The 23,945-nt window shown below is 49.7% G+C and overlaps 2 protein-coding genes across 2 annotated transcripts in view; one reads left to right on the top strand and one right to left on the bottom strand.

Moving 5' to 3' along the window:
• Window positions 1–12,100: 12,100 nt before the first annotated feature.
• On the top strand, window positions 12,101–19,267 carry PDRG1 (p53 and DNA damage regulated 1). The gene is made up of 5 exons (XM_007122335.3): window positions 12,101–12,282; window positions 14,424–14,499; window positions 15,582–15,656; window positions 17,603–17,683; window positions 18,310–19,267. The coding sequence occupies exons 1-5, from the start codon at window positions 12,157–12,159 to the stop codon at window positions 18,390–18,392; spliced, it is 441 nt and encodes a 146-aa protein (XP_007122397.1). The 5' UTR covers window positions 12,101–12,156; the 3' UTR covers window positions 18,393–19,267.
• A 1,963-nt stretch (window positions 19,268–21,230) lies between these two features.
• Window positions 21,231–23,945, bottom strand: part of TTLL9 (tubulin tyrosine ligase like 9) — a 47,765-nt gene continuing 45,050 nt past the window's right edge. The window contains exon 12 of the mRNA XM_024128573.1: window positions 21,231–21,307. Coding sequence (XP_023984341.1) covers window positions 21,231–21,307 — 77 coding nt within the window. The remainder of the gene's footprint in view (window positions 21,308–23,945) is intronic.

Genomic DNA, 23,945 nt, shown 5'->3' on the forward strand with positions numbered 1-23,945 from the left:
CCAATGGAGGCAGCCCCTCTACCTCCCATGCCTCTCCACATCCCAGGATCAGCCTGTTCAAACAGGCAGTAGAAGTCACACTTTTATGTATGAGACTCTAGAGCCAGGAAACCTGGGTTCAAAACCTACTCACTCCTTCCTGGCTCTATGACCTTGGTCAAGTCACTCAATTTCTCTTAGCTTCAGAAAAGAAAGTAAAATGGCGGGCTTGGGGGATAACCAGTGCCTTCCTCCTAGGGCTGTGGTGAAAATTAATGCTAATCATTAGCCGGCGTGATGCCTCCCTCAGGAAGCCCTCTTGGATCTCCTACCCAGCTGTGCCCTGCTCCCTATCCCTCAGAGAAATCTCCCTGACCCTCCCCTATTATGAGCTTCCATGACACTTTAGTCTTTTCCGTCTTAACACCAATACACTGGCAATTTATCTTTTTATGTTTGCCTGTTTGGAATTGTCTGGGAGCTCCATGAGAGTTGGGACAATTCATCCATTTTCTTCACTGACAAATCACCGAGTGCCCAGTGCTGTGCCTGGCACTCAATAGATATTCTATAAAAGTCACTGAATGAATGAATGAATGAATAAGTGATCAGCCCTATGAAATAGGTTCTGCTATTCTCCTCATTTTATAAACAAAGTAACTTATTCAGAAAAGGGCAGCGACTTGTGTAACTATGAAGCCCTTCTGTGTGTCAGGAGATATGCTAAGAAATTTACTGATATTACACATGTTATCCTCAAACTGGCGTTCTTTTGGTGGGTGAGGAAACTGGGACTCAGGAAAGTGCTGCATTTACCCAAGACCATTAGTTAGGAAGTAGCAGAGTTGGCATTTGAGAACTCTAGTTCAGGCAACTGGAGGAGTGACACTGAGGAAGGAACTGATGGGGTGCCTGAGTGGGTCAGGTGGGAGGGACCCACTTGTCACTGGTGCCATAGAGGGGACTCTGCCCTGAGCAAGTTTGGACCAGTGTGTTCTGAGTGGCCTGAAATCAGAGATCAGGGATTCAGACTAAGACCAATGAGGAAGTACAGGGGTGGTGTTCCACTGAGGCCAGGGGCAGAATAACTTGGGCAAAGGCTCTGCAGTGGGACTGAACCAGGCTCATTCAAGGGCTAAGATGAGGCTGGGTCTGGCTGATGTGGAGGCAGAAGGTGGACCACAGCTGGTCAGAAGTGAGTAGGTCCTTTGAGATCTCATCTAGTTCCCTGAGCTCTTCTTTCATTTTACAAACAGGGACACTGAGGTCCGGAGAGAAGTATATCTAGCAAGTGGCAGAAGCAAATCTGGGAGATTTTCCTTAGTGCCCAAGGACGTGGCCTCTGGGCTTTGTTGGGAATCACTCTTGGGAAGAGCCTTCATCACATTTCCTCAATTAGCCAAGAGCTTAATCCGTGCCTACCACACCCTCTGCTTGGACCAGTTTCTAGTACTATTCCTTTAGTCCTGTGCAAACTGTGCACCAGATAATTGGCACAGCATTGTTTATAACAAGAAAAATTGGGAACGACCCACATGCCCATCAGTAGGGGACTGGCTAAATAAATCATGGACTTCCTGACAACGGAATGGCATGTTGCAGCAAAGGAGGTGATGAAGCACTCTGTTTCCTAATACAGAGAGGCAGCCGCATGGAAAAGCAAGGGCCAGAACAGGTGAAAAGTGGGACTAATAATCTATACTTGTATTTGTTTGCATATGCATAAAGAAATTTTGGAAGTCTACATAAGGAAATGAGATTACTGGGGAGCACTGGGCAGAAGGGGAACAGGTTGGGAGGGAGACTATTATATGCCTATTTATAATTTTTTGCATCATGTGAATGTATTTACCTATTAATAAATTGAAATAATAACGGGGACAGCTGCTACTCAGCTACTGCTGAGTATTGTCATATGGGAATAGGCAGTCAGTATGGTCAGATTTCCAATTACTCAAGAGAAGCCAGAAATCCAGATTTTATTGTAAAATCTCTTGATTTTTAAACCTTGGCTCCATTTTCTCTCAAACACTTCTCAGGCCAAATAAATAGGTCAGTGGGTCAGATGTGGCCTGAGGGCCACCAGCTTTCAGCCTCGGCTCTAACGGCCTTCTGCTTCCAGGCTGGATTTCTCAGCACCCCAGGTCTCTGCCCCACTGTGGGCAGCTGCAGACAGAAGCAGAAAAGTGTCTTGTCCTGCCCCTTTCCTGGCACCCTCCAACCCTTGCCCCTTGGGGCTATGATATTCGGGGCTTTTAACTCAAGACCTGCAAGGCAGAGAGAGGTTATGAACGCTCAGATAAACCCTTCCCCCGGGGCCCTGCAGGCATCAAGGCACAGCTGTCCCCTGCTGCCCACCCATCTGTCCCTGGGAAGTGGGGACAGAAGTGGGGGTGGGCAGGAGTCTCCACTCTGAGCCTCAGATCACTGGGCTCTGTCCAGACTCAGCATCCAAGAGATTGTGAGAAAAGAAAAACAGGGGCTTGGCTGCACCTGGTTGGTGTGTGCTGAGGTAGTTCAAGCAAATTACAAAATGCCAGAGCTGGAAAGGCCCTAAGGGACCATCTCATCAAACCCCTTGTTGTGCAGCTGGGAAGACTGACCTCTGCTCCCCAACACCCCGCCCCAGACCATAGCTTTGTCGCTACTCTCCTGGACAGCTGGACTGCACCAGCCTCTTCACCGGGCGCCCTGCAGCCTTTCTTCCCCCTCCTATTGTTCAATCTCCACCATTAGCCAGAGGGGCTTTTTTAAAAGAGATATCTGTTCAGACCCCATCCCGCTCAGAACCTTCTGATTACTTCCTACTCACTTTGAGCCTGACTCCTCAACCCTGCCTACCATCTCTCTCCTGCTCTCCTCTCCAACCTCTCATCCTTCCGTCTTTCCCTCACGCATTCTGTTCCAGCCACACTCTTTGCTATTCCTTTAACATGCCAACCTCTCCCTCTCACCCAGCTTTTGTCCCTTCTGCTCCCCCAGGTTTCACAAGGCTCCATCTCTCTCTTCTCTAAAATGTTGCCTCTTCAGAGGGGTTTTTCCTCATCGTTTCCCCCCTACACTCTGTCGCCTCACCTGCCTTATTTTTCATCCCCAGCATTTATCACTACGTGATGTTATAATACGCATGTATTTGTTTCTTGTCTAGAGTGCAAGATCTGTGGAGGCAGCAGTCTTGCCTACATTGTTCACCCCTGTGTCCTCAGCACTTAGATTTTGGCACCTAGATGCTTAGTGATCCTGAACCAGCTGTGACGTGAAAGGGCACAGTCTACAATTCAGGTGACAGCCAGTCCTGATTCTGCCATTACCTGCTTAGGTGACCTTAAGCAAGTCACGTCGCCTCTCTGGGCCTCAGTTTCCTCATTTGTAAAACAAGGGAATCACAAAGACACCTTCAATTCAACAATCCTGGGATGTCTTCTCTATTCCAATGTCACTTTCTCCTCCATGGAATCTGAAAGTCCTTTAAACAAACGTAATTGTGTTTATTTATTGAATAGTTAATGCGTTCACATGATTCAAAATTCAAAGGTACAAAGGCAACACATATGTCTTTCCTATCTTGTTCTCCGGGGTTCTCCTTCCCTTAGGTACACAAGTTTCCCCTTTCTTCCTCCCTTCCTCTCTCCCTACCTCCCTGCCTCCCTTCCTTCCTTTCCTTCTTTATTTCTCCCCTGCTCCCCCCACTTATCTTTATACTGTCTTTCACCATTCTGAAACAAATCATAGCTTAATTATACACAGTTCTGTGCTTTTGCTTTTTTTTCGCATAACAGCATTTTTGGAGGTTGGTTTATATCAGTGCATAGAGAGCACTCCTGTTCTTTTTTGTGGCATCCCAGTGTTCCATCGCATGGATGTACCATAATCTACTTCACCAGTCCCCTAGGTGGTGGGCAATTAGGTTGTCACCAGCCTGTAGCAATACTTCAGTGAATGACTTTGTGGACGCACCATTTTGGATACCTGTATAATAAATGGACTTGCTGATTCAATGGTAGGTGTGTTTATAATTTTGATAGATGCCCCCTATAGGGACTATACCAATTTATCCCACACATATCAGCATTGAGTAAAAGTGCTCATAATAGGTCTTTTTAAATGGACTGCAATAAGTCCTCAAGACTCCTTGTACAGTAGATGAATAAATTGTTCAACCTTGCTAAGCCTGTTTCCTCGTCAATAAAATGAGTATCCTACTTCAGAGAGTGGTGGCAAGGATCAAATGAGATAGTGCATGGGAAGTCCTCAGCCTAGTTCTTGGCACATAGTAGGGCCTCTATGAAGGTTCGCATTCCTCCTCTGCTTGATGTTATCATCTGCCCCCAGACTGCGAGCTCTGTGGGAACGAGGACCTTGTCTGTCTTGTTCGGTGCTATAGCACAGCCCTGGCTAATGGAAGGTGTCTAATAATTATTTAGTAAGTGAATGAGTCCACTTTCCAACTTCACTTTGCCCGCTAGGCCCTGCATTATGACCTAGCTCCTGCCTGTCCATTCAGCTCATCCCCTACCTCTTTCTCCCCTTCTCCTTGGGATCCAGCTACACCGCCTCCTCCAGGTTCCCTCCTGCCACAGTGCCTTTGCACTTGCTGTTTTCCCTGCCTGAAACAATTTCTTTACTCCACAGCCACCCATAACCTCTCCATTTGCTTAGTTTATTTCTACTCATCTGTAGGTCTCAGGTCAAATGTCACTTTCTTAAGAAAGCTTCCTCTACCTCTATTCCCTGATTTACGTTGGGACACCCCTCTATACAATCTCATTGGACTCTGAACTTTTCATTTGAGCTTTATCACAATAGGAATGGTGCCTGCATGAATGTCAATCTTATCCCTGTGACCAAAAGCCCGTGAGGCTCAGGACTAGGCCTGTCCTGTTTACCATTGAATCTGCAGAGCCTGGCACAGTGTAGGCACTCAATAACCATGGCCTTGAGTGAATAAGTGAGTGCCAACACCCATTTTACAGAGAGGTTGGGCCACTCATCCCCACCCAAGACTGTGGAAGTCTGGACTCCATGTTCGACTCTCTTTCCAGTGGAAAGAGCAACTTCCGTAATGTTTTGGTTGGTAAAGAAGAAGACAGAGAGAGATTGGACTCTTAATTCCCTCCAAGGCATGATTATGTCACAGCCTCACTCATTCATTCAGCAGACCTCTCTGGGGACATCATCTGAGGGTCCTGGGTACTCGAGGGGAAGCCCACAGAGCCCCTAGCCTCAGTGGGCTCCCATGTCAGTGAGAAAGCCAAAACCATGGCAAAAGTAGGTTTAGTCCAAAACAAGAAAGTGATCGATGCCAGAGGAAAAGGAGGACGACAGTCCTTCTGGAAGACCTGAGGGAGAGCCACCCTCCTGGGGGATCAGGTCGGGGATGGGATGGGGTCTTCTAGGAGGAGGGGCCTTAAGAGAAGAGTAAGCCTCAACAAGTGGAGAAGGAAAGCAAAGGGTACTCCAGGCAGAGGGCACAGCCCAAGCAAAGGCAGAGAGGTGGGCAAGTCAGGGAGTGTTTGGGAACTAGGGTTCAAGGAGAGTAGAGGAAGATGAGGTGGAGAAGAACTCACAGACAAGTATCAGGAGATGTGTCCCTGAAGGATCATTGCAGCACTTCTTGTAATCCCCAAAGATGGAAGACAACTTAAGTGTCCATCCACAAAAGAATGGGTCAGTAAACATGATACTCACAACCACCACACTGGCAAGCCGCAGAAGGGTGGATAATACCTAATGTTCGGGAGGATATGCATCACTGGTAGGAGCGTAGATGAGTACAGCCGTTCTGGAGGGCAATGTGGCATTGCTCAGGGGAAAAAAAAGCGTGTGCATGCCCTTCATCACGGCAGGGTGTTCGTTGTGGCACTGTGTGTGTCAATGCGGAGAAAAAGGGAACTCAGGCACCCACAACTAAGGAGGAGGACGTATGAAATGTGGTGGAAGCAGTTATGGCTTCTCTGGAGCTTCCAGGAGCAAGGAACTAGAGGTACACAGAGGATGTGGATAGATCCAAGGAACATCGAGATGAGAAAAAAAAAAAAAAGTGGGAAATTAACACAACTTAACAGCACAGTAATATTATGTGGATTATCCGTATCTACTATCTACTAAAACTAATCATACCCAGCAATCCCTCTCCTCGGTATTCACGCCACAGAAATGATACATATGTGTGTGTACCCAAAGACATACACACGACTGTTCATATCCACGCTCTTTGTAACCGCCCCAAGCTGGAAACCACCACAGCTTCACCAGCAGCAGAATGGCTTAACCGCTGTGTAGTCCTCTGATGGAGCGCGCTTCAGCATCGAGAGTAAGTGACCTACAGCCACACCCAACGACAGAGATAGACCCGTGAACAAAATGTTGAGCGAAAGAAGTCAGACATAAAAGAGCACACTCTGCGTGATTCCATTTGTATAAAGTTCAAGAACAAGCAAAACCGATGTACGGTGTTAGAAGTCAGAGTGGTGGTTACCTTGGGGTGGTGGACGGGAGGGAGGGCTTGGAGGGGATCTTCTGGGGAGGCGGCTGCTGATATCCTGTTGCTTGATCTGCGTGCTGGGTACTTGGGTGTGTTCAGTTTTTGAACATTAATAAACTATAGTATACTTAAGATTTGTGCACGCCCGTGTGTGTTATACCTTGATAAGAATTTTTAAAATACATAAACACATAACACAACTACTCTGCATTTTTCAAGAAATCACAAATATTTAAGGACATATATCAAACACAGTAGAGAGGGTTTCTCTGAGCTCAGAATGGAGTGGGGGTGGGGGGAAAAGGGGAAAATAATATAAACAAGAGAGAGTCTTTGAAGACTAACTCATGATCACGTGCTAAGAGCTGAGAGGTGGGATTAATTCAACCACCTGTACTTTACTGCATGAAAAATAAATGTAAAACTTAATTTAGGAAACTAGATAAACAAATGAACTCTGGTGCTTACAGACTATAGAATACTCTGCAGCAGTCAGGGAATAGGAGAGAGATCTAAATATACCCATCAAAGATGTCCAAGACCAAACAGGCTGCAGAGTGATCATTTGTGTGCAATGCCTTCCATCCTACCTTCCTACCGTGCCACGCACATAATAGCCTTACATATGTTCTCTGGGTTCCTAACTACATCTTCAAATGACATCATCACACACCCAAACTGGGACTGTGGAGAGAACTGAGATGGGGGAGGGGTGTCAAAACAGAACTTTAGTCTTCTCTGTAATGTTTTCATTTTCAATAAGAAGAATCTATTCCTGGAATTTTACATGAATGGATTTAGTGTTAAAGGTAGTCGTAAAGACCAGCTCAGGGAGGCCAGGAATGTTCTGGGCTTGTATTATCTTTGAGGTCACTTTTCAGACTTTTCAAGTCAAGCCTTGGGACCATCTGTTGCCTGATGAAATCGACGTTCAGGGAGTTAGGACACAGGTCCCCACCTGGCATCCCCATCTGGCTTCATGACCTTGGGAGGATCCCATGCCCTTTTGGGGGGGCTCAGTGTCCTCATCTGCCCAATGGGAATCAGATTTCTTCGTTCCCTGGGGACGTGGGAGGATGAAGTGAGGGCAAGTGGAGAATCACATGAATATAAGGGCTTATTCTCTGGGTCAGGGGAGGAGAGGGAGTGGAAGCCTCCCCTCCACCTGCCAAGCCCACAAAGCACAAAGGAAGCAGAGGGAGGAGCTGGGGACCACCCAGGAGAGCAAACAGCCCATCTGTGGGACAAGGGCACGTTGTCAGCAGCTGGGAGGCCTGGCCTGGACCACTTGCAGGCCAGAGCCCGTGGGGCAGCCACCCAGGCTGCCTGGAAAATTGGGATATTGAGCCAGCTTCCTGTTACTCCCAACTCCAGTGCAGTCACAGCCCTGTCACCTCTCCAAGCCCCCATCATCACCCTCCCACCCCCAACACACACACACACACACACACACACACACACACACTCACAGGACTGCACCATACTTGCCCTTTTTAGCCCATCCTATCCCCACAGCCAGAGAGGTTTCACAAGGTAAAACCCAATCACGTCCCATGCTTGCTCAAGACCCTCCAGTAGCTTCGTATTGATCTGGGAACAAAATCCAATCTCCTTACCTTAACAACAAGGCCTGGCATGACCTGCCACTCCCACCTCCACCTCCAGCATAGGGGTTAAGAGCCTGGCCTCAGAGAGGTCTGCCTTGGTTAGAATTCTGGCTCTTTTCCTCATTCATTCATTCATAAATGTTTATTGAGTGCCTACTGTGGGCCAGTTACTGTTCTAGGTATTGAAGATACATCAGAAACAAATGAGACAAAGATTCCTGCCCTCATGGAACTTCCTTTCTAACAGAGGGAGATTAATAATAAATCTAAGTAGATTAAATAGCATGCTGGAAAGTGACAAAAGCTGTAAAAAAAAAAAAGTAGAGCAGAGGAAGTCGATCAGGAGTACTGGGGGGGTGGGGGTTTTATTTTTAAATAGAATGGTCAGGGTAGGCCTCACTGAGAAGGTGAAATTTAAGCAAAGACTTTTAGGAGCTGAGGGAGGGAGACAAGAGGACACCAAGGGAAAGTACAGGCGGAGGGAGCAGCCAGTGCAAAGGCCCTGAGGTGGAACTGCGCCTGGCTGGTTTGAGGAGCAGCAAGGTGCTGGGGAGAGAGGTGGGAGATGCTCAGAGAGGTAGGGCGGGTCATGTAGGGCCTTGTGGGCCTCGGTGAGGCGTTTGGCTTTTACTGAGTGAGATGGGAGCGTTGGAGGGTTCTGACCATAAGGGAGTGGGGGAGGCAGGACAGGGAAGGAGAGGAAGCCAAGTAGCACTTGCGGATGTTGTGTGGGTGGCTGCTTCAGCCTGACTCCATGGGGGAACTCTGGAGCATAAGTTACACCTCAGAGTTATCCACCCACACCCCTGCCAGCATCCTACGCAAAGAAGGTGGGCTTTCATAACCCTGAAGTGATGAGCTACAGCTCGGAGGAAGGGTGGGTCCCCCCAGAAGGCTCCAGCAGCCTGAGAGCAGTCCTTCCGAAGGAGAGAAGTGGGTGCTGGTCACTGAACACTTACCCAAGGGGGTGGGCGCACAGAAACAGTCAAAGGATGTCCAAGGGGAAGGGGTGCAGCATCGTTCTTATTGCCTCCAGTCCCCGAACACCAGAGCCCCAGTAGTTACAGCCCTTTTGGCCTGGGGCGGTGGGTGGCTAAAGATGGGGCATACCCTAGTGTGACTAGGTAGAATTTTCTGGTTAGGAAAGACCGAGGGTCCACCACCACCTGAGTTGCAGAGGGTTTCATGCTCTGCAATGTCCCAATAACGTGGCAGTCCAGCCTTATACACCTTATGGCATGGGGAGCTAGTTACCCTTGGGTTAGATCTGTTCACTTTTGGATACTTTGGGTTTTAGAAAGTTCTGCTTCATGTTGAGCCCATGGCTGAGCACCGACTGTATGCCAGGCACCATCCTAGGTCCTGGAGACACAGCAGCAAACATGACAGACAAGGTCCCTGCCCTGAAGAACTCTCAACTGGAGAGGGAGATGATTAGAGAAAAAGATGGTGTGGTAAGTGCAGAGGTGTGGGTAGCCCAGGAAGCTGTGGGGGCCCCGAGAGGACTCTTGACCTTTGGGAGGAGGTGACACCAAGCTGATAAGTGGCGGACATGTAGTAGTTATACAGGTACAAAGTTTGGGAGAAAACGAATCCAGGCTGATGGAAGAGTGTGTGCAAAGGCCCGGAGAATCCCACCAGTGTTCCCTATCTCCATTGCTACCCTCTGTCCAGCAACTATCCTCTCCTGCCTGGATGATTGTTACAGCCTCCTTGTGGGTCTCCCACAGAGAGGCAAAGAAGCTGGGTTAGGCAGCCACTAGCTCCTTCCTCTTCTTTGTTGAGGGCCACTCCTGTGGATGTTAACTCACCTGCATTCCCCACTCAACCTGCATCTGTGAGCAGGGAGAAACAGGAAGCCACAGGCCTGTGCTGCAGTACTTGCAGGCCACCCCCAAGGAGGGCCTGGCCATGTGGGCGGGGCACCTATAGCCCCATCTATAGGCCCACAGGCTCCATGCCTCCTTCCCCTTTCTGACATCACTTCCTACTCTGCCCGCCCCCCTTTCCCCCCACATTCTGTTCCACCTACACTGGTTTTGCTGTCCTTCCAACTTGCCAAACGAAGGCTCATCTCAGGGCCTTTGTATCTGCTGTTCCCTCTTCCTGGAATGCTCATCCCCCAGATGCCCACGTGGCTCACCCGCTCACCTCCTCCACATCTCTGCACAAATGCCACCTCTTCAGAGAAGCCCTCCCTGACCACCTTATCTCAGATCGCCCCTGGTTCATTCCCTCTCCACCTTGCCCTGCAGTGTGCTCCATAGCACTTATCACCCACCACCTGACAAATGATATAGTTGCTTGTTCACGTGTTTATTGTCTGTCTCTCCCACCAGACTGAAAGCTTTCCGAGGGCAAGGACCATGTCTGGTTTTGCTCACGGTGGAATCCCTATAACAGGGTCAGGGCAGTCAATAAATATTTGTGAAATAGATGGTTCTGAAACATAAGTGATTCTGAAACAGGAGCCCTTCCAGGTCTGACTGTCCCAAAGTCTTAGATACGACCTCCCTCCCCAACATTGCCAGTGGCCAGGGGTGCCCTCTGAGGGCCAGTCACAGCCAAGAAGCTGCCAATTCGGGAGACTTCCTCAACCCTTCCCCACCCGGGCCCTTCTGTCAGGGGTCAGGGGTCAGCCTGGTCCAGTCCTCTTTGAGCCCCAAGATGGAGGAGACCCAGTCCTGGGGTCCAGGCCCCACAGATGCCTGGTGAGGCCTGTTTCTCCTTTGGCAAATGTTCCCCCTTCCTTCACAGGGCCTGCGTCTGCGTTTCTGAACCAGAAGGTGTTTACACAAAACATCCTGGGTTTGGCGACAAATTCACCCTCAATGAGGAATCCTTAATGAATCTCCTTCTTTCCCCATGCCAGGTGGCTGCAGGGAAAACTAACTCTGCCTCTGGCAGTTGAAGGAAGCCAATGGCCAGGCAAAGACGGGGTGCTACTGTGACTTCTGGGGCCACGATTTAGGGGAGGGCCTTTTTTCAGGGTCCAGAGACAGCTGCGGTCTGCCTTGCTGTGTGACAGGGCATTGCCCTTTTCCCTGCCTCAGTCTGCAACTGTGAAGTGTGTAATAACCCATCCACACAAAGGTTGCTGCGAAATTCAAGTAAGGCAAGGGGTGTGAAAGGGCTTGGTTACAGTGGCCAAAAGGAGAGAAATAAAAGCTGGACTCAGGAAAACAGGAGGTTAGAGCTCTAGTACTGGGTCTGCTCTTGACTTTTTAAAGTCCTCGCCACTCTCTCAACCTTGGTTTTTGCAGCTGTACAATGAGGTATTGGGCTTGAAGATCTCTAGGGAACCCTCTGGTTCTGAAGGGCCGCCACTTTCCACCTGCCTGCCTCATCTTGGAGGTCTTCCCAGATCCTACAGCCCACACCAATTCACTTTCCAGCACTTAAACAACTTTCTTCTGAGCTGGCACTTCATTGCTCACTGCCCGTGGTTTTCCAGCCCCTTCCTTGGGTCTAGGTCAACTATTCCGGACATTGGGCCTAACACAGGGTCTCAACGAACGTGGGGGTCAAACTGAATTTAAAAAGATTCCTGCCTCCTTCCAACCCTGAGGAAAGACAATGAGGGGGAGTTTTATTCACTCTCATTTTATAAACTGGAACCTGAAGGTGTCAGAGGTTAATATAAGTCACACTGCCACGTGGGCCTCCTTGGTGTTCCTCAGGCAGGGAGGGGAAGAATGATTTGATTTCTCCAAAGCACTATCACTGCCTGCCATAGTATATAATTATTTGTTTTGTCATTAATTGTCGATGTTTCCCGCTAGATGACGTTGCACGAGGGCAGGGACTTTGTTTTGTTCACTGCTGCACCCTCAGCCCCTAAAACTGCCTGGCACAGAGGAGGGGATTAAGAACTGTATGAAAGGGAGACGTTGAAAGGTTTGTGCCTGCAGGGGGCGCTTCAGCCCCGCCCCCAAAGCTAGGCCCCGCCTCTCGCGTCCGGTCGCCGCGCGTGCATTGGAGCCTGCGCGCCACCGTTCTTCTTTCAATTGCGCATGCGCGCCGGAAGCCCTGTCAGATCAGCGCGTGCGCGGACCGAGCTGCAGCGGCGGTAGAGCGGAGGTGGCTATGGATCGCGGCCGAACCGAGTTGGAGCAGGTGAACACCATGCTGTCGCCCGAGGCGGAGCGGGTGCTTCGGTACCTCATGGAGGTGGAGGAGCTCGCCGAGGAGGTGCTGGCGGACAAACGGCAGGTAGGAGGCCCGTCCGCGGGGCTGGGGCCCGGGTTTGGCCTGATGGCGAGCGCCTAGAGAAACGCGCGTGGTCCGGAACTGGCTCCAGCTCGGGTTCGCCGTGAGTTGACCTAGGCTTGTGGGTCAAGGGCTGTGACGACAGACTGGGCGGTTGTGAGGTCACGTGGGTCAAATCGTGGCACGGCACCTTGCTTCACTCCTTTATTTAGCACATATTAAGTGAGCGCCTGTCTGTGCCAGGCCTTTCGTCTCTCGCCAACTTTGCTCTTGCCCTGCCTTCTGGATCCGACCCATTACCCCTTTGGGCGTTTGGTTGACTTGAACCCCTTTTTCAAAATGCAGTTCTTGGGACACCTCACCGACCTGGGCTGCACCGCCCCAGTCCAGGCCCTGAGTGGAGAAGAGGAACAGAAAAGAGCCCTGAGTGGTCTAGTGATTGCGCAGGAGTGGGGACGTGGTAGGATCGTGGGGCCCTGGCCATGGAGGGCCATGTAGACCTGCACAGGGAGTTTGGGTCTGGTTCTAATGGAAATGCCAAGGGTTTTAAGGGAGTTCGTGGTGGGAAAAGATGCTCAACATCACTAATTGTTAGGGAAATGCAAATCAAAACTACAGTGAGGTATCACCTCACACCAGTTGGAATGGCAATCATCAAAAAATCCACAAAAAATAAATGCTGGAGAGGGTGTGGAGAAAAGGGAACCCTCTTGCACTGTTGGTGGGAATGTAAACTGATAGAGCCACCATGGAGAACAGTTTGGAGGTTCCTTAAAAAAACTAAAAATAGAACTACCATATGATCCAGCAGTCCCGCTACTGGGCACATACCTTGAGAAAAGCATAATTCCGAAAGTCACATGTACCCCAGTGTTCATTACAGCACTATTTACAATAGCCAGGACATGGAAACAACTTAAATGTGCCTATCGACAGGTGACTGGATAAAGAAGATGTGGGATATATCCATATATATATATCTACATGTGTAATGGAATATTACTCAGCCATAAAAAGGAATGAAATTGGGTCATTTGTAGAGATGTGGATGGACCTAGAGTCTGTCATACAGAGTGAAGTAAGTCAGAAAGAGAAAAACAAATATCGTATATTAACACATATATGTGGAATCTAGAAAAATGGTACAGATGAACCTATTTGCTGGGCAGGAATAGAGACACAGATGTAGAGAATGGATGTGTGGACATGCGGGGGTGAAGGGGAGGGTGGAATGAATTGGGAGATTAGGTTTGACATAAATACACTACCATGTGTAAAATAAATAGCTAGTGGGAGGCTGCTGTATAGCACAGGGAGCTCAGCTCGGTGCTCTGTGATGAGCTAGATGGGTGGGATGGGGGTGGGGAGGGAGGTCCAAGAGGGAGGAGATATATGTATACGTATAGCTGATTCACTTCATCGTACAGCAGAAACTAACACAGCATTATAAAGCAATTATACTCCAAATAAATAAATAACAAAAAATTTTAAAAAACAGTAACCTATGTAGTGGGTCCTGTTCCTGTCTACGTTTTTCAGAGAGGTGAAATCACATAGCTCCTAGTGGACAGCAGGATTCAAACCTGGGTGTTCGGCTTCAGAGCCAGTGCTGTCAGGCAGTATGCTGTACTGCCTGCTCACTCCCTTTGTAGCTGTTGGGCTGTTACCACCATCTCAGTGCCAACACCTCTGCTGTTCTGATCTAATATTGTTGGGTTTTTCATGATACTAGGTCAGAATCAGCTGGAGGAGCTTGTCCAGGGAGTGGTTTGCACTCTCCTCGTGATTCTGAAATGCCCTAAAGCTTGAGAACTAGTGCTTCAGTGGATAATAAAAAAAAAAATTACCTATTTAGTCATTAAACATTTCCCCACCACCTCCTCTGGGGGGAAGACACCTGGACAAAGCATTGTTTTCAAGGAGCTGGAAGCTGAGTGGGGGAAGAAATACCTTCACACATCAGTCCATTTTAGGCGGGACATTGGAATTAACCTAGGAATGATGCCTAGGTTCTAATATCCCTGATGATGTTAGGGTGCTACCTGATGTTAGGAATGATGTGAGGTTTTAATAGCCCTGGTCTGTTGGGAGTACAGGCTGGGGTAAGAAGTAGCTGAGTTCCTTCCTGCCCCTGTGCTTTTCAGATTGTGGACCTGGATACCAAAAGGAATCGGAACCGGGAGGGCCTGAGGGCCCTGCAGAAGGATCTCAGCCTCTCTGGTAAGCCTAGACCTCCTCGCTGCAGCCCAGGAGGCCTGTTCCGTTTTCCTGCTAAGGCCTTTGACTTGTCCCTGATAGAGACTGGGCAGGAGGCCACAGGCATGTAGCACAGCCCATGGAGATGGGGGAGACGGTATTGCAGGTCTGACATAGACTGTGGCTCAGGGTTTCAGCAGCTACTCTGCTTCAGTTTTCTCTATGATATTTCCTCAATAACAGGTCGTTAGCTGCCAGCTTATCAGTGATGGCACTGGGAAAGTGCTGGGGGGGTATAAAAACCCCCAGAACTTGAAAATTGTGAATTGAAAATTCACAATTTGAAAATTGTGAGAAAGCTGAAGAAGGAATTGGACATGGGGTAGGTTTTGGAGAAGGGGATAGTGGCTCTTTAGATGAGGCCAAGTGGTTGTGACAGAGTAAGGAGCAGGGGAGGGGTGTGTGATGAGGCTGAAGAGGTGGGCAGAGGCCAGGCCATAATGAAGGGCCTTGGGGGCCAAGGGTTTAAAGTGCACTGGGAAGCCTAAAACCTTCCAGTTTCTTCTCGTCTCACCAGAGTAAAATCTGGAGTCCTGCAAGACCCCATGGAATCCAGACTTCCTTGAGCTTTCCCACATCATCTCCTCTGCTCTCCCCCTTACTCATCGGCTCCACCCTCGCTGGTCTCCTTGCTGTTCTAACGCCCCAGCACATTACTGATCTTTGCTGTTCCTGGTTCCTCTGCCTGGCTTGCTCTTTCCCCAGGTGTCTGCACGGCTTACACCCTCACTTCCTTTGGGTCTCTGCCCAAATGGCACATAATCAGTGAGGCCTTACCCGCCTGCCTGGTATAAATGACAAACTCCTCCCCTACTTTGGCATTCTCCATCTCTCTTACCCTGCTTTAGTTTTCTCTGCGATACTCTTCAGGGCCTGACAAATCATATCTTTGTTTATTATCTTTACTTTTTTGTTTATTCCCTCTCCTCCACTATAACATAAGCTATGAGGGCAGGAACTTTGTCCTGTTCTGCTGTGTTCTCAGCATCTAAAACAATGCCTGGCATAAAAATATTTTTTGAAGGAATGACTGTTTGCCATTTCAGAAGACGTGATGGTTTGCTTTGGGAATGTGTTTATCAGGATGCCTCACCGTGAGACGAAGGAAATGATTGAGAAAGGTAAGGCCTCCTGGGCAGGGGTCAGGAACATGTCCCCCCGCACCCCCAGCCTTGGTCTTAACCGAGAACCGAGAGTCAGGCTTTCTTTGGGCAGCAGCTTGATGAGAGGCGGCTGTGTGCATGTTAATCCCTGATCTGCCACTGAGTTATTTCCTCATCTCTAAAAGGGGGACACTTCTACGTAGCACAGTTGTTGTGAAGTTGAGATAAAACAGGACACGTGCTCAGCGCAGTGCTTGTTTATCAGTGAGGAACGAGTTGGACTGCAAATAACAGAAGTCCAACAAATTGAGGGTTAAGGAAATAGAGTTCTGTTTTTCTTATGTAAGAAGTTGTCCAGAGAAGGGCAGTACAGGACTGGCACAGTTGTTCAGCAGTGTCACCTTAACATGTTCTCATGGTTATTGTGTCATCATTGAAGGTCTCATGTTTGAGTGCCAGGCTGGAGAAAAGACAGAGGGTTTTCTCCATATATGGCCTTGCCTTCTATTTTGAAAATAAGACCATCCGCCTCAGGGACTTCTGCTGATACCTCATTTGCCAGATTTAAGGCACATGCCCACACATAGCTGCCGGGGAGTCTGGCAGAGGAGCTCTTATTTTTCACATCCCCTGCAATAGCAAGTGGGTTGAAAATGGACGTTTGGGAAGAGTGAACCTCTAGGGTCTGCCACAGCCTGGATACACAACAAATGTTACTCAAATCTCACAATTAGGTTCCTGGAGGCTCTTTGGAGGAGCGTCATAAAGGCAAAAGGTCAGGCTACAGATGGGTCCTTGGCTGGGAAAAGGGCAAGTTATGCATGTTTTCTCTTCCATACCCCTGAAAACATGTGGGTCAGGAGGACCAACAAGGTTGCCTCTGTCCCTGAAAACAGGGTATCTCTATCCCTATTGAAACCGAAATTCTAGCAAAGGAAACTAGGTCAGCTTGGAGGAGAAGCTTCTGGCGGTCTTGTTGAAAAACATACACTAATATCATGGTTATAAAATTAAGAGTCGTCCTTGCACTTGGGTGGAGGCTGGAGGCCGCTCAGGCTAAGCTACCAGGGGGCATCGCCTGCCTGGGTTCCGGATCCTCAGCTCTCTTAGCCCACAAGTGTGGTCTTGTCACCGACATAGAGAAGTTCTGTGACATCATCACCTCTGGTTCTCAGGGATGGACACAGGCTAAACAAGCTTGTGTGAGACTGTGGTTCCTCATTTACATTGAGAACCAGAACCACTGCCCAGGCCAGAAGGCTCGGCTGGTTAGGGCTTTCACCCATCAGAAAGAATGAAAGTCTGTGAGGAAGACAGGAATGTCACTCATGAGTGGATGTAAACAGAGCTGGGGGAGTTGGTTGGGTGGCACCCGTCAGTTGCACTACTCACGGCGCACCTGCCTTTGGGTGCAGTCCGTCCTGTAAGACAGCCTTCTCTTCACAGCCGTGAATTAGGTTAAGCGTGAGCATTAGGCTGCACGTTGACTGTTCACGTATCAGTTACTACAATCCTGCTTTTGTGAAAACCCCTCACCTTGATGAATGTGGGTTTGTGAAATTCCCTCAGCCACCTGTTTTCCATCCATCTTAGGGTAGGCTGGGTCTAGGTTCTTCTTTTTGTCCTTACATTTGAATTTTCCATAATTTCACTGTGGGAGGGTGACCTAAAAATCCTGGCGTTGCCTTCCGTATCCACTGGCCAGGGTTCTTTGCATAATGAAAACAGTTCGGTGAACTGCGAGTCAGGGGACTGGTGTGCTCAGCCCTGTTTTGGGCTCACTCGGGTCGGGGCAGGTCACGTCCCTTCTCTAGCCTTTAGTTCCTTCCTCAGCTGGTCTCCGAAGTCCCCTTTTCCTTCCCACATGCTGAGACCCCTTGCTCTCAAGGGGGCTGGGGAGAGGCTGGCATCCTTAGATCTGTCTGTAGCATAACCTCATCTTGTTTGCCCATCTCATTTTTCAGATCAGGAACATCTGGATAAAGAAATAGAGAGGCTCCGGAAACAACTTAAAGTGAAGGTCAATCGCCTCTTTGAGGCCCAAGGTATTGGCCTGGGGGCTGGGGGTGGGCCTGGAAACCAGGAGGGGAGACAGCCATCAACACGGACTTTGAAGGCAGGGGTGGGAAGCCCCTCCAGGTGGGCAGCGACCCGGGCAGCTGGTGAGTGGCGCTGAAGCTGTGGGCTGTGGGCAGGGTTGTCTCGAGCCGCCCAGAGACGGAATGGACGGGAAGTTTGTGGGATCTTATTCCTGTCACAAGTTCTTTTCGGGCAGCAGGAATGGCCTGGGATATCTCACTTTTATGCCAGGGCATGGTGTCGGGACTGGGATAGCTCTGACTAAGGGTCAGAAGGCCTCAGTCAGGTGGTCCAGGTTAGAGCTGAATTTCTAGGTTAACCAGACCACTCCAGATTGGTCACAGTCTGGTGCAAATCTGGAGGTTTCTAGACAGCAGTCATGACTCTGCAGGTTCTTGGTGACTCAGGAGCAGGTGTCGATGCACGTTGTTCAGTGCATTTGCGGAATTTGAGGTCCATTTCTGTCAGACCTCAAGGCCAAGTGTTTGGCAGCGTGAATGCAGTGTAAGCCCCTTTCCCAGGCCTGACGCCAGGGCCAGTAGGTTGGACAGCAGGAGCCCCGACTCGCTGATGAATTGTCTTCTCTCCCTAGGCAAACCGGAGCTGAAGGGTTTTAACCTGAACCCCCTCAACGAGGATGAGCTTAAAGCTCTCAAGGTCATCTTGAAAGGATGAAATTTAAGAACCAAAGTGGGGGACCTAAGACCAGCATCCCCCCGGGATCATGGAGGACCTAGAACTCTCCAGCCTTGACACCTGCAAGGACAGGATCTACTCTGCAAGGGGACAGTGTGAGGAATCTAGCCATAGTCCTTGTACGAAGCTTCTTTGTCTGTAGCACTTGGCTATTTTGTGACGGCAGGAGGGAACCCTCAGCCTGCCAGTATCTGCCGGGCCTGACCACTGGGGCCGGGTGGACACAAGGCCCATTGACAGGCCCTGGCAGCCACCGGGAGGTGGGAGGGGGCAGCGCTTGTGGGGGTGTGAGAATGGCTGCAACAGGCACTTCTCAGCAATGGCCTGCTATTGAAATGGGCCCCGGCAGGGGGAAGAGTGGGAGCTTCATTCCAGCATTCCTCTCAGAAAGAGAGAGACACATTTTCAAGCAGTGTGTGTAGCGGAATTGGAATAAAGCAGGAGGCTCAGAGGAGGCTCCTGTCCTGAATGAAGGACAGAATCTTGGTGCTTCATTGTCCGCCGTAGGCAGACACACAGTCCCCCTTCACTGCCTCCATTTGGGCCCATCTTCCTGCTTGCCCCCAGGACGGAGCCCGGAGTAGGTGCTGCTTATCAACCTGCTGCGGCTGCTCTGTAGTCGGGAAGGCCTTGCAGAGTCCTGCACCAGAGGCGGGTGAGGGGCTGCGTCTTACTGTGCTGCACTTGTGCAGGATGCGCCTCCACCGGCTCTGAAAGCAGGACCCGGGCCAGTGCTGCTGAGAGTTCCCATCTGCCTTTAGGGTCTGCGATCCTGATGTGAATGTGAATGTGCCGTGAGGGATGTCTTTCGTGTGCCTCGAGGGCTCAATAAACGTTACCTACGTGAATGAATAGCAGCTTCTAGTCTTCACCTCATTCAGTCCTTAACTGAGGGCATGCCACTCCTTTAGGATACCATCTGTGAAGGGGCAGTGGTTCCTCCTTGAAATGATGTCAGGATTAGCTAGGCAGTAACAACAGAAGATGGCAGGATGGAGAGGGCACTCCATTTGGTTCCAACCAGGTTATATGGGGAATCAAGCTGGCATGGCCAGATCCTGTGTTTTCTTCAAGATCATCTAGAAATTTAGATTTTTAGGTTGAATCCTCTGTTTTTTAAATACTGCTAATTCAGAAAATTTTTTACAACTTGGGTGTTGGCCAACAAAACACTTTACATAAGTCAGATTTGGCCCAGACCTGTGCTTTTGCATCCTCTTGAGTTTTCTTAGTAGAAATTGCTGGGTTTTCTCCATAATGGCCCTAAGAAGTAGGGAGGTGGAATTGGAAACGAAATGTCTGTCCACAGTAGATTAAAGAAATGGATAACTCCAAATAGTGCAATACTATACAGCTGTAATCAAGAAAGAAGAAGCTCTGAGCACTGATTTGAAACAAGCTCTAAGATACATTGAAGTGAGAAGTAAGGACAGGTGTCTAATAAGCTCATAATTTGTGTGCAGACAATTATGTGGTTCCTTTGGAATAGAAACTGCATGGTGGGGCACGGGGTGCAAGGGAAGGACACGTTGCTGTTGTATATTTGAAAATGGGGAGTTGTGGCGCTCACTTTGGTTGATACTGTCTAGTATGACTGCCTGGCTCACAGTCGGTCTGTCTGAACATTGCCACTGCCTGTCTGGCTGAGGGTGGATGCTAGGCCAAAGAAGAGCCAATCAGATTCTTTCTCCTGGAAAGACGTGGAATCCATGCCTGGTGTTGTCTGGGCTTGCCCCAGTCACAGGGATGAGGGAAGTCCCCACACTCTGGAGGCAGGAGGCCCAGAATGGCCTGGCTTCAGGCCTTCCCAAGTCTGGCTGATTCACATAGATTTCCCAGTATTTTCCTTTCAAAAGCCCTCCCCACCCCTCCCCTTCCTTTCCTTCCACAGTCAGATTCTTGCAGCCAAAAGAACTGTCCTGAAGGGGGGAGAGTGATAGAGGGAGCTGACTAGGGTCCCTTGGTAGGTCGCCCTGGAGCAATTAGCCACCAGCCCACTCTTGTTGCAACTTCTCTTCAACCTAGAGGAGGCGTAGGAATGTGAAAAATGCAGACATTCTTACTTCTGCCCAACTCCCCAAGCCATCTCTGCCTGCCAGCCCAAGGCTTTCTGGTCTAAGAAGCTCAGCTCCCAACCTCAAACAGAAAGGCTCAGAGAGGCACCTAGGTCACCTATCTGACTTCGATAAGTGCACCTTTGCAGAGACTGTCTCTAAGTAGCTCTGCCTTCCTGATCCTTGCCTTGTCCATGGGTTCCCTGACATGCAGTCAGGGTATTGTAAGGAGGGCAAGATGTATATAAGGCTCAGGCCTTCCCCAGACCCCCAGTAAACAGTCTAGTAACTGCTTGCTTTGCAGACACAGCTTAAGTTCCATAAACCCTGAACCCTTGCTCCTGGAGGATCTTTTCAACACTGATCCCCCCGAGAGACATCAAAGGGTCAAAGCCAGGAAGGTTTGGTTGCAGCCGACAGCATCCCCTGAGCCAAGCCTGGAGCCCGAATAAAGACTGTGATCCTTTATTAGATGTGATCTCTGGGGTAGCAGAACTTGCTGCATGTGTCCTCTTCGGGCCTGACCGCCAAGCCAGCCGATCCGTCAAGGTTAAAGTCTAACCAGTCCTGGGGATTGGCTCTCTCCTGGTGCAGAGATGCCCAGGGTGGGGTGGGGGTGCCAGGCTAACAAAGCTGCTGCCAGGCCGGAGGGAGGGGGAGGGGGGGTGAGTGCTCTGAGGTGCTGCTGTGCTGGTAACTGGGAGCAGGGAGAGGACTGGTGTGGCACCTCCCCGGGTCGGGTCGCTCTCCTCTGTGCCGGGGATTAGTTGGGAGTTTTCTTCTGGCCTTGAAGGGAGCGGAACAGCTGCCTCAGCTGTTTTTTCCGATCATTGACGCAGCCTGGAAGGGAAGTGGAGTGTTGCCTGGGATGGGCTGTCCCAAGTAGAGGGGGATTTAGGGGGAGTCGGGGGGGCTGTGCTCGCACTACCTGCGGGAAGAGGGGACAGCAGGAGCCATGCGACCACGGATGGCCTATGGTTTGCATCCTGGCTCCCTTCCTGACTGCCATGGCCCTTAGGCAGGTCATTTGCCTCTTTGAGCATCCGTTTTCTCATCTGTAAACCAGGATACCTGCTTTATGGGGTGAATGTAAAGATCATCAAAAGAAGGTAATATTCACTGGGGGCTTACCTCAAACCAGGGACTGCTTCAGGTCCAGAATGTGGACTGACTTGTTGAGCTTTCACGGGAATACCGTGTACAAGAGAAAACTGAGGCTCGGAGAGGTTAAGTAGTTTACTCCGAATCACACAATAAGTAGCAGGACTGAGGGCTGAACCCAGGCTATCAAGCTCCAGAGGCCCAGCTCTTAACCACCACCCCACATTGCCTTACCTTCTGGCTTTGCTCTGAAAATGCACTTAAAGCTAGCACAGTGCCTGGGACCTAATAGGTTAAATGTTAGCTTTCTTCCCTTATCCAACCCCATGTGTCAGGCCACCCCGCAGGTGGCCCCTCCTCTCGTGAAAATGTGTCCCAGGCAGTCCGTGCTGAGAGACTGACATGACCTCCCCTCTCTGAGCGTGTTCACAGTGTTCCCTTCCTTTTGTGCTCAGAGCTGATCCTTGAGACAACTCCGTGGTCATTTGATCTTGGGCCAGGCACACTGATGGCACTCACGAATGGTGGCGGACTGACTGAATCCCCATGGGGACAACTACTGACCTGGAGGTGTCTGCCATCTTCTCAGTACCCCAGAGCCCCATCCCTGCCTCCTAGGCACTCACCAGCCATCAAGGCTTCCCCGAGCCGAGAGTCCACTAAATGCATCCCCAGGGTTTTCCAAAGTGAGTTCCATGGAACCTTAGCTTTAACTATAATTGGCTCATTCATAAGTCTCAAACCTTTGTGTCCAGTGCACATCTCTTCTTGGAGTTCTAGACTCATCTCTGAGTTATCTGTTTATCTTTTCACCAGTTCTCAACACATCCCTAACTCATTTCATCAGCACTCTTCCACCCCCAGCCAGCTCCTCCTGTATTCAAAACCACCCACCCAGACACTCAACTGGAGACTTCTGAAGCATTGGCTCTCAACCTAAGCTGTGCTTTAGACTTATCTGGGAGCTTTGAAAAATACTGACGTCCAAAGATATTTATCTCCAACAGGCATCAGTATTTTTTAATTCTCTCGCATGATTCTGATGTCCAGCCAAGGTGGAGAACCACTGTTCTGAATCTTTGCTACTCAAACAGGGTCCAGGAACCAGCAGCATTGATATCTGAGGTGGTTTGTTAGCAAAGGCGGCTGCAATGACCCTCCCAGTCCTACACGCACCTCTCTGCAAGGTGACTGTGCCGCTCCTCCCATCAAGAAGTGGAGGCTATCTCCTTGTCCCCTGAATCTGGGCTGGACTGGCTTTGGCTAATGGATTGTGGTGGAATGACACTGTGGGAGTTCTGAGCCTAGGCCTCAAAAGGTTTCGCTACGTCTTCTCTCGCCCTCTTGGATCCCTGAGACTACCATGTGAAGAACCTGGGGCAGGGCTGCTGGAGGATGAGTGGCCACCTGGAAAGAGAGGCTGCTGACAGTCTCAAGCACCACACGTGTGAATGAGGCTATCCTAGACCATCACGTCTCAGCAAATCTGCTAGGTGCCTGCAGCCCTGTGAGAGACCCCAGGCAACACCTGAAGAATCATAAGCAAATAAGATAGTTGTTTTAAGCTGCAAGGTTTTAGGAGGGTTTGTTACACAACAGTAGCTTGTTAGGTATGCAGACTCAGTGCCCTGCTCCAGACCTACTGAATCGTAACTGCATTTTAACAAGATTCCCAGGTGATTGCACAACTTGAAAGCATTGTATAGTCATCCTCCAACAACACCATGGGCAGGCACTAGGGGTCTTCTGTGGGAAAACCATTCACAAACCTTCTCTCCTTTGCTTTCCTCAAACTACTTGACTTCCCAGGCTTCCTTGCGGCTGAGGTGCCATGTGACCCAGTTCTAGTGGGTGAGAAGTCAGCAGAGGTTGCTGGGAGGGCTTCCCTTTTGGAATAAAGCGTCAAAGCTTGAAAGAAAGGCTTTGGCCCTTGGGCCTTCCTGTCTCTTCCTGCCTGAGACGAGGACACGGTGTCTGGAGTTGGAGCAGCCGTTTTGTAGCCATGAGGCAACAAGCATGAGCATCAAGGCAACATGCTGAGAGTGGCAAAGCAGAAAGAGGAAAGAGCTGGGTCTTTGTGCAGCTGTTGTGTACGGCCTACCCCATGACTTTCTGTGGCTTAAGATAAATCAGTTCCTCTCTGTATAACTATTAGTTGGCTTGTTAGTGTTTGCAGCCAAACCCAATCCTAAATCATACCAAACTCTAAAAGATACTTAAAACTTCTTTTCATCAAAAAAGAGAAAAAGGGCTTCCCTGGTGGCGCAGTGGTTGGGAGTCTGCCTGCCGATGCAGGAGACAAGGGTTCGTGCCCCGGTCTGGGAAGATCCCACATGCCGTGGAGTGGCTGGGCCGGTGAGCCATGGCCACTGAGCCT

Source organism: Physeter macrocephalus, chromosome 14, assembly GCF_002837175.3.
Source record: "Physeter macrocephalus isolate SW-GA chromosome 14, ASM283717v5, whole genome shotgun sequence".
Classification (NCBI taxonomy): Eukaryota; Metazoa; Chordata; class Mammalia; order Artiodactyla; family Physeteridae; genus Physeter; species Physeter macrocephalus.